Source organism: Corylus avellana, chromosome ca5 (assembly GCF_901000735.1).
Source record: "Corylus avellana chromosome ca5, CavTom2PMs-1.0".
Classification (NCBI taxonomy): domain Eukaryota; kingdom Viridiplantae; phylum Streptophyta; class Magnoliopsida; order Fagales; family Betulaceae; genus Corylus; species Corylus avellana.
In genome coordinates this window covers 35,689,762-35,700,540 of record NC_081545.1, presented here as the reverse complement: position 1 = coordinate 35,700,540, position 10,779 = coordinate 35,689,762, and the positions used below count along the sequence as shown (strand labels likewise).

General features: G+C 35.3%; 1 protein-coding gene and 1 pseudogene across 3 annotated transcripts; one reads left to right on the top strand and one right to left on the bottom strand.

Annotated features, from left to right (window-relative positions):
* The first annotated feature begins 327 nt into the window (after positions 1–327).
* On the top strand, positions 328–3,111 carry LOC132180659 (large ribosomal subunit protein uL22y-like; annotated as a pseudogene).
* Positions 3,112–3,541: 430 nt separating this feature from the next.
* On the bottom strand, positions 3,542–6,082 carry LOC132182438 (F-box/kelch-repeat protein At3g27150). 3 transcript variants are annotated; one of them, XM_059595679.1, is made up of 2 exons: positions 5,723–6,082; positions 3,542–5,020 (listed from the first exon to the last, which is right to left on the bottom strand). In XM_059595679.1, the coding sequence occupies exon 2, from the start codon at positions 4,985–4,987 to the stop codon at positions 3,773–3,775; it is 1,215 nt and encodes a 404-aa protein (XP_059451662.1). In that variant the 5' UTR covers positions 4,988–5,020; positions 5,723–6,082; the 3' UTR covers positions 3,542–3,772. The 3 variants fall into 3 exon arrangements, with proteins under 3 accessions (XP_059451662.1, XP_059451663.1, XP_059451664.1); XM_059595680.1 differs by having other exon boundaries at positions 3,542–5,006; XM_059595681.1 differs by having other exon boundaries at positions 3,542–4,978.
* Between the last annotated feature and the right edge of the window lie 4,697 nt (positions 6,083–10,779).

Sequence of the window (10,779 nt, the reverse complement as noted above, 5' to 3'; positions counted from 1 at the left end):
TCTAATTTTATGCCCTTTTTCTTCTAGATAGCATAAAAAAATAATTAAAACATCTTAAATCTTAGATACATTAATTGAGGTAAAACTCATTAAATGCAAAGAAAATATGAAATTTTGAATACTTTATCTATTACAACAAACAAACAAATAAATATAATTTATGAGAAATCTCTTCACAAGGTTTTTATTTAAAATTTCCAACCAGTGCGAAAACTTTCAAGCCAGGATCCGACCCATAAACCTACTCAATGGGTCTTTCTCAACGAAAAGCCCAGCCCACGTTTCCGCTCTTGGCTCTCGGTCAAGAGTTAAGCCTAAACCCTAGAACTCAGTTAGGGTTTCACTCCATCCATCGTGATCGCGTTATACATCACGCTCTTTGCCCCAGAAAGCTCAGTGCCCATCAAAACCAATAACAATGGTAGCTTAATCTCTTCCTCTATGCTTAGAATACATATTCATCCATATATATATATATATATACTGTTCATTTGACTTGATATAGTTTCAAATGTTGTATGTATTGTAGGTGAAGTATTCGAGGGAGCCTGAAAATCCCACCAAGTGTAAGTGTTTCAATTTCATACATATCCTATTACAAAATCTAACACTATTAATGCTCATTAACAACTAGGATTATGTGTTAGTTACTGTCATTTTTGTTCAGATTGTGGGTGTTTGAATACTTTGTGTAATTGAAACTGGGATTTATGTGTTAGTTACTGCCATTTTTGCTCAGATTGTGGGCGTTTGAATATTTTATGTAATGAGAGCTAATTTTTGAAATTTAGTCACACTCACACAAACACATGTATGGATGTGGAAAATTCATGGAGTGTGACGTTTGAGTTTCTTGGTGCTATTATTGCAGCCTGCAAGGCCCGGGGCTCGGATCTGAGAGTTCATTTCAAGGTATGTTTGTCCAAGTTAAAGTGTGCATTTTTCCGGTTCAAATGAAAAAAGGGGTTTTTGCACCGTTTCACATTTTGATATTGGAATTCGTGTAAATGGGTGCGTAATTTTGTATGGATTGTAAAACGTGATGAACAAGGAAGGGTTCTGCTCCCTATATGAACATGTCTCCTAGGAGATGTCAGGGAAATCAATTGCAAATGGGCTCAACTGATGTGGTGGTTCTTTGGGTGGTTCTTTGTAACAGCATCTTCAAATGATGGCAACATTCGTGGATTCTGTTGGTGGGAATAAAATATCCTGATAAAACACAACGTAGAAATTCAAAGAGTTTCCCTTTCATAGTTTTCATGGGAAGGAAGCTAGTTAGCAGATATTTATATATATGATATGATTGTTGCAACTTTTGTCTGTGTATAGATTTCATATCTTATTCTTTGTGCAAGTGTTTTTGCCCTTAAAGGTTGCACAGAACTTTTTGGTCAAGTGTAATGACTCTAGGATGAATTTTTTTTTTTCAATGATAATCAAATGTATTTGTTGCTATCAAGTGGCAGTTTGATATATTTATATTTTGGTTTAATGTGCTTGACATCATTCTTGCTCTAACTCGCCTATTGATTCCCAGAACACAAGAGAGACAGACAGCCCATGCTATTTGGAAGCTGGCTTTAGCAAAGGCCAAAAGGTATCTAGAAGATGTTATGGCCCACAAACAAGCCATTCCCTTCCGACGCTTTTGTTGTGGTGTTGGTTGAACTGCTCAGGCAAAGAACCGCCATTCAAACGGTCAAGGATGCTGGCCTTTTAAATCTGCTAAATTTATTCTTGATTTGCTCGAGAATGCTGAGAGTAATGCTGAAGTATGTTTCATTATAGCTGGTTTTCCATTCTTGGTTTGATCTGGCATCTTTAGACCATGTGCAAAAGTTATCGGTTGACCTCATATGTAGGTGAAAGGTCTGGATGTGGATTCTATGTATATATCTCACATCCAGGTGAACCAAGCCCAGAAACAGAGGCGCCGAACCTACTGTGCTCATGGGAGAATCAATCGTGAGTTTATTTTTTCCTTTTCCTTCTTTTTTTGCTTTCTTTTTCTTCTGAAAAAAAAAAGGAAGAGGCTTGGGGAAGTGGGTAGGCTCATGGGTTTTTTCTTATTATTATTCTCTTATTCCTTATGCAGCCTATATGTCATCTCCCTGCCATATTGAGTTGATCTTGTCTGAAAAGGAAGAGCCAGTCAAGAAGGAGGTAATTGAAAATTCATTGTCTATTATTGAAAGTTGAAATGTACAGGAAAACCAGATGCAGGGCATAATTAAGATACTTTTTGAGTGGTTTTATTTTTCTGTTTTCCAATTAAAAAGGATAAAATGTTATGATATGATCATTTAATTTATTGATAGAGTGATTAAGTGCCCCTCAAAAGATTCATTCAAGTTATATACCATCTTTCATTAAATATACCACCCCCTTTTTTTTTCTTATTAAATTATTGGGTTTGTTAACTGATTTTCTTGAAGTGTGTTACCGATTTCCAACCCAACCCGGTTGGAAATACAAGAAAAAATACCAACCCCTGAGCTGATCCAAGCCAGGAGCTGACCTGGCGGCTTGGTTTGGCTGGGTATGGTCGAGTCTTGCCCCCCACCCACCCAATATGGAACTAATGCAGCAAATTTTTGGGTTATGGTTAACGAAGTTAAGATTGACTAAAATTGCTTTCATTAATTGATTTTATCTAGATCAAAATGGATTGTGCCATCATTCTAACCGAAGAATATGATTTTATTTAATTTTTCCTTGATAATGAGTTGAAACTTCTGTAATTGGACAGACTGGTGCTCTTACTATCAAGCAAATTTACAGTTTCCAGCTCATTGCTTTTGTTGGTTTGCAGCCTGAAACACAGTTGGCTCCTAGGAAAACTAAGAATGCTCAAGCTCTACGCAGTGGTGCTTCTTCTTGAATGTGGTGGCTAGGGGAATTTTCATTATTAATCTTTTGGTTTTTTTTTTTTAATTTTTATTTGGATTTTTAGAGGAATGTAATGTTCAAGGAGACGTTCATAGAGGTGTCTTCAACTTTTGATTGATATAAATTTGTGGTTCCTTGTACAATCTCAGTGCATTAGAACCAGCGCACTAGAATGTATTTGCTGCTCTCGGAGAATTGCGAAGCAATGATAATGAATGTTTTTATGATGGGACAGGCTGATCTTTAGGTGCTTTGTGTAAGCCGTAAGGTCGACATACTTGCTAGTTGCTATAGTTTTAATCTTCTTTGGTGGATGCCAATGAATAAGATAAATTTGGACCATTTGGTAGTGGGAGTCAACGGACTCCTCCGGACACGAAGAACAAACAAATAAATAAATTGATCTTGGAGTTTTCACCAGCCCTGTCCTATTGAGTGCTGTTATGAGTATTATAATTTTTACATGTATCTTACAGATTGATGTGCTGTTATGAGTATTCAGTGCCTCTACCACTAAGCCCACTATGCTGGGTTGGCAGGTAGGCCTTGCACCTCGGATGGGTTAGGGCAGATGGATCCCACATTGCCCTCTCTGTTTTCCTGCCTGAATTGTAAACTTATAACTTCTAAAGATCAAATCACCCAAAAAAAAAAAAAAAGGTGCTCATACGGGAGACAGAAGCAAAAGATAAAATCAGCAAGCTTTGTCAAATGACCCTTATGTCATCATCACAAAGTTTGGAGGGGACAAGGAACACTTATGTAATACAAAAGGAAATTACAGCAAACTCAGACAAAAACCAAAAAAAAAAAGGAAACCCTGATTCAGACACTCACTCACATCAAACAACTCAAGAGCCACTGCTTCAGATTTGAGCATTCAGGCTACCATGACAGAGCAATTCCAAATAAAGTGGCTGAGCTGGCTAGTGCCACAGTCAAGAGCCCTCCACTGTAATTCATCAGCCTGTGGATGCGGGCAGCAAGTGTATACAGCCATGCCACGGCCGGCACAAGCAACCGACGATGCGCCCATGACAAGAAGCTCATCACCCAGAGACTTGAATGCTATGCCCCATCCTTTATTAAAATCAGCTCTTACTGGGGCTGGTCCTAAAATCTTCCATGAATTGCTCCTCTTCAAGTATACCTTCAGCTCGTTTGAGGAAGCTTCAAGCGAGTAGAGCTCATTGTTGGCAACTGCAACAAGAGGTGGAGATTGAGAAGTTGTGACGGGGGCATCTTTCAACATCTCTGGGATCAATTTCCATGTGTTTTCCTGCTCATCAAATGCTTCCCCACAGGTTAGACCATTCCCATTCTCGTCCATCCCTCCAATCACATAGAACTTGTTATCCATGTAACAGCCCGAGCAAAGCTTCCTCCTCTGGTGCATCATTGGAAGAAGTTCCCATGATTTGGTCTCTGGATCATATTTCTCAGCTGAACTCAAGACTCTCTCTTCACTCTCCATTCCAATGCCACCAGCTACAAAAGCAGAGGTGCCGCAGGTGGCTGATGCAAACAAACACCTTGGATTGACCATAAAAGGACCCTTAAACCATTTGTTCGATGCCAATTCAAATCTCCAAATAACAACACCATCAATTTCTTTCCCTGAAACAATCAGATGAGTCCCTGCACAAACTGACTCCTTATCCCCAGTTGAAAAGCAGAAGTCTGATGGCAAGATTGGAAGCTTCCTGCAACACCTGAATTGCCTGTCAAATGCCCACCAACTCTTCTCCCCAATAGCCAGCATGAAAACAGAAGCTTCTTTAAACCCAACTGCCCTTCTAATCTTATATACCTCACCACTCTTCACAAGAGAGAGAAACCTTCTGCTCACAAAAGAGAACTTCCAGTATTCTGATCTGGGAACCCTGGCCAAGATCAGAGCCTCTAACTCATCACTCAGCGAAGCAACGGAATAATCTGCATCCTGAGGTTCTCCACCTGAGGAACTATTAGCATAAATGCAAATGCTAGCACCAGAGTCCCTGGCAAGAAGCCGTTTCTTACTACGAACCTCACTGTCATTGCCACACATATCTTCTCTTTCTTCTTCACCCTCTATTTCTTTTCCCTTGGACATGGAACAGAACTCTATTAAACTGTAAAAAACTCTCTGTAATTGAAAGAAATAACAAAATCTAAGGAAATGATAATCAGCGATCCTATTACCAATATGAATAAATCATAAAAATTTGGCCTAAAAATACATCTAATTAGATGACAGATTGAGACCATAAAACAAATCTTATGTCATGGACTGATCAACAATCTGTGCAGCTTTTACAAATTAACAGATATACACAGAAAAACAATTTCTCTCATGGATTCATCAAGATACAAAGAAATAAGCACAAGACCCCAGAGAAACTTTTTCCTCCATTGTAACATTTTTGGTGTTTATGTTATGGGTTTGTCAGGATTTATGGAAAATGAGTGAAATATTTCAATATCAATATACTTAAAAGAAAAAAAGAAACCCAGTTCAGAAAGTCGGATCAAAATACATAACTTCAATGGGATGCCATAATTATAATATGACTAAAACATAACAAATACAAAAAATAAAGAACTAATTACTCAGATTAGAACCCATGTAAGATCAATCTGATTAACAGTGAACAGTTAACACCCTTGAAACTTTGAGAAAAAAAAAAAAAAAACAAACCAGCGTATATGCATACATCAAAAGCCAAAGACAGGCAGGCAAAACGGGCTCTCAGAAATGATGATGATATACAACAAACCCATGTACAAACAAGTACATATATAGTGTACAGAGGCACAGAGAAAGAGGGAGAAAGATAAAGAGACGTACCAGGGACGTCTAAGTCAAGTCAAAGGAAGCAGTAAAGGGAGGGGAGGATTAAGAAAGCAAAGAAGAGGAGGAGCCGGGTCGTCCCGAGTTTCTAGGACTTACGTACACTTGTAAGGAAGCGTAGTACAGCAAACCTTAGGAGGAGAAGTTGGGAGAGAGAAAAAAGTAGAGAGAAGAAGAAGCAGATATAAAAACAGTGAAAGATACGCCATTGAAGCGCAGAGAGATTTTTGGTGGTAGTGAAGTTAGTATATACTGAACAAACAAGGAAAGAAAGAAAAGAAAGAGCTTGCATCAAGTTGGAAGAGCCATCTTGTCTGCTGTTTCTTTATTTTTTTGCTTAATTTAGTGTGCGCGTTGTCTTTGGGATTATAATATGCAGAAAAAACCAAAGCCTTTTATTTACCATTAACATCACCACCCGCACCAGCAGTGCCAGAGCCAGGCACCCAAAGAGTGAATCTCTTCATGATCTCATTATTTATTTATTTATTTATTATTATTATTATTATTATCATTATTATTATTATTACTACGGTCCCCAAAGTCTCTAGAATTATATATGTAATATTCATTGTTATCTCTAGAAGTTTATATCTTTACCCTTTGAATTATAATATGGCTTTACTCTCTGCACAATTTTTTTTCATATGGTTTGCTTTCTATATATTAATTAAAGTTAAAAAGTGTGATTAAAAAGGATGAATGCCCATATTTATAAATAAGCAGTGGATGACAAGCGTGAAAAAAGACAAAAGTTTTATTCCAATTGTTAGATTGAAAGAAATTGTTCTAATTCAGTCTATTAAATTAATATTATTATTTAATAGATATGATTCTCATATGAACTGTTTTATCACTACAAACTGTGGCGCTTATTTAATGTTGCGATTTGGGTTTATCAATTTTAAACGACTGAGCTAGATTGGTGATTAGGTTATTACACCCGATCCGAATCCAAATTCTTTTAAATCACCTCGAAACTTTCCTTTTTTTTTTCTCTCCTCACTCATGGAATTTGTAGCTGAATTTGAATCCAAATATTTTTTTCCCAATAAATCTATGGTAAACACTTACAAACATTAAATTTCTATATTGCATAGCAAATATATATTTGGACTTTGAATCTTGAAGGTCATGAGCCATGATAAAAGTTAGAGAATCATTCCATTTGTCAGTTTATTTATCATCAAGATCACATCCTTAATCTCGCAATATTACACAAAAAATATGTACATATATAAATAAGAATATTACACAAGAACAGCCTTTTTTTTTTTTAAAAAAAAAAAATCCAAAACAAGAACATATTTTATTTTTGTTATTTTTCTTGGACCAAGATATATATAAATTGAGTGTTACTAAGCTAGTACAACTTTTACTACAAAATTATTTACAAAATGACGTGATAATCTATATTTAATAAAATAATTAATTAATGGCTAACTTGTTAAGGATATACTGTTAATTCACTTCTATATAAGTCAAGTTAGCATCTCTGTTACCACTAATTCCATTAAAGAACCAATTAAATATAGATAGATAAAACAAAAGCAGTATTTAAGAAAGCAATTTAAACAAAATCTTTTTTTGTAGATGTCTGTCTGTTGTAAACTCGGTACGTACCCGACCATTTTTTCTGGAAAACTGACTTATTTAACACCTACGTAGTACGGACGTGGCTACGTGATAAATGAAATTGCCTGAAATTAGTTTTTGAATTATTTTTTTTTTCACAATATCTTTTCTTTTTCTTTTTTTCTTTTTTTATTAAATTCTCCTTTCAATTGTGTATATCCGGAAACACTCAACCATGCTCATTAATGCAGGGATAGAATTAAGATTTTTCTTTGAGAGGTCAAAAGCCTGAATAATAGGTCAAATTTAGGATAGAGTTTAATGAAAATTTTCAAAATCGAGGTCCTGTCCCTAGGAATTTGGATAGTAAGTTATTTAAAATAAAAGGGCAAAATTGTCTTTAAAATGTAAAACGGCAATTTTATCCTTTTATTTTAAATGATTCATTTTTTTTAAAATGAGGATAGATCAATAAGGTGAGAATCATGTTTCATGAAGAAGAAGTCACTAATTCGAATATCTTTTTCCTCCCTTTATACGGACATGTAAAAAAAAATTATGTAATTACTTTAATTACATAATTACAAAGGTCACCTTAGAACAAAACAATTAATGGCTCTCTCCTAAGCCCCCACTTTCCATGGCCTCAGAAGGTAAAATAGAAGCAACACTAATTGGATCACAATCCAAAGCTCCCACACGCACTCCCACAAAACATATAAAACAAAAATGTTTACTACTTCTTTTTCTCCCTTTTGAAAAAGGTTTCTCATCCGTGACATGGTGGAAAGGTACCCATATGACTGGCTGGACATGGAGGGGTTTGAAATTAAAAATATATGCAAAAATTATATATTTTAAGGACAAATATATGTTTAATAGATTGTATTGAAAAAAAAAAATTTCCAGCCCAATTTTTTTTTTAGGGTTAAATACATTTTCAATACCTATGATTTGTACCAAAATTAAATAGTCACATGAGTTTTTAAAAGTATTACAAATGGTACATGTGGTAAGTAAATAAGCTCACTTGGTACCTCCGTCAAAATTTTGTTAGGTTTTTTTAACGGAACTCCACGTCACCCTTAAACGTGGCGTGGTACCTATGGTTTCAAGATACCACGCCACGTGTAAGTGTGACGTGACGATCTGTTAAAAAACTAACAGAATTTTGACGGAGGTACCAAGTGAGTTTATTTGCTTATCACAGGTATCATTTGTGACACTTTTGAAAATTCAGGTGCCTGTTTGATTTTAGTGCAAACCACAAGTACTGAAAATGTATTTAACCATTTTTTTTTATTTAATAAAAAAATTATCTTTATTTTGCTAGTTTAATTCAAAGGTCATCTTAGAACAAAGCAATGGCTCTCTAGTCTCTCCCGGGACCCCACTTTTCACTTTACATAGCTTCAGAAGATCATAAAACAGAATGAACACTAATTGGATAACATCACCAAATCATGGATGCTAAATGTTCGTCACAATCCAAAGCTCCCACTCCCCTCAAAACACATAAAACAAGAATATTCACTACTTCTTTGCCCCCCATTGTGAAAAAAGGTTTCTCATCCAAGACATGGTGGAAAAGGTATCATTCTCTTACTGGTTGGACATGGGGGGGCTTGAAATTTAAATACTTGGCCACTCCTAATGGCAATAGTGGACGCAAAAGTTGTCTTATCACCAGTCACTTAATTACTAACATAAGTTACCAATTACAAGCATGTGGGTAATCAATCTTTTCCCTAAAAATGATGATGTTTTTGTATTAGGGTCATTCCTTTCAACCTCTCTTTTTATTAAAGGAAAAAAAAAAACAAAAACAAAACAATTGGATGCTCTTTTAAAAAAAGAGTGGCACAAAAGTGACAGTTGGTCTTGATCAATGAGCAAAGAAGATGGCCAAAGTGCAAACCGAATAAAAGCATTGCTGTGTAATAATAGGTTTAGATATAGGGCCATTACTTCTGTCCTATTCATGCTTACTCTTAAATCACTATTTGTCTTAAAAGTATTAATTATTTTATGTGTTAAAACTCACATGGTAAAGGAAATCTTGTCTCTATAATTCACCTCTATTTGATCCCACATATGAAGAAGAGAGTTAAAATATTAATCAAATGATTAAATTTATTATTTTCACTTAGCTTAAACTAATCAACATTAATTTTGGTCCCTTTAGTTTAATCACCAATGACAGAGAAGATGCCACGCCCCTAACCTAGAAAATGGAACTCTATTGGATAAGGGGTTTCATTTTTAAAGCTATATATTTGTTTCCCCTATATATGCACTATGAGTCAAAGGTTGTGTTGTCTTTCCACTGATAACTGTGGTGGATTTGCCTTTAATCCTTGTTTGTTTTCTTTTGACACATAGGATGAACCCAAATTTCAGTGTCATGAATATCGAGTAGGTTTAGCACTTGTGTTAGACGCGTGTCGTTTAATAAAACCCCGAATCTGTGAAGAAAGTTCCCGGCCAAATGAAGAATCTCCATATAAAGCCAGGCATGGGATTGGCTACAAGACATCATCAGCCTAGGGAAGCTTTCAGCTCCCTTCGATTAGGAAAGAGAGAATGCTTGGAAACCCTAACCCTAATTTATATAATTTTATCTTTATGCACTATATCTGTCTTTGATTGGTTAACATTTTCTACTACTTAAAGAAGGGACTCCTTTACCTAATACTCACTTAGTTGGGATGCTAAATTTTTCCTGGATTGCTTCCAAAGGCTATTGAGAACATGCTTTTGGTTTTGGGGTCCCCCATTTTTTTCCTTTTCTTGTAAATTAAGGGTTAAAGGTTAAATTTTCTTTTGGAAGGTTTTTGATTTCAAAAAACTACACATCTTTATGCAGTGGACCTAAAAACATATATACTTCGATATGTTATTTTTCTTAAAGCATCTATATTTAAATGCAAATGTCCCTATACTGTGGCCTCTATTCTATGGTCTCTTCTTGGCCTGGTTAAATATTGAGAACATGGTTTTGGGGTCCCCCATTTTTTTTTAAAAAAAAATTATTGGTTCAAGCTTCATTAACTTGTAGAAAAAAAGTTTTTCTTCAAACTAAGTTAAAAGAATTTCGTCTAACATTTGATGCTCACGCCATGTGAGGATCACATATATTTTAGACACACGTCAGCTTAATAAAGTAATAAACTGGGTTAAAGAAAATTTCTTCAATCCGATTTAAAAGAAAATTATATCCTTATGCACTAAACCTCAAAAATATTATTTGGATATGCTTTTTTTTTTTTTTTTGAAGGGGAAGACATTCCATAATTCATTGATGAAAAAATCGCAACCAAAAGCTCTTACAAACAAAGCCAAAAGCTTTTATAAATAGAGCAAAAAGCTCTGAAGCAAATCATAGCCGAAACTACAGGGTTACAGACATCAAAGATACATACATTATAAATCTAACAATCAAGACCTATCAATGACATCAACATCCGCTAACCCATTAC

Bases quoted from the DNA above. Each gene is read 5' to 3' on its own strand.
- LOC132182438 (XM_059595679.1), bottom strand. From the start codon at position 4,987: ATGTCCAAGGGAAAAGAAATAGAGGGTGAAGAAGAAAGAGAAGATATG.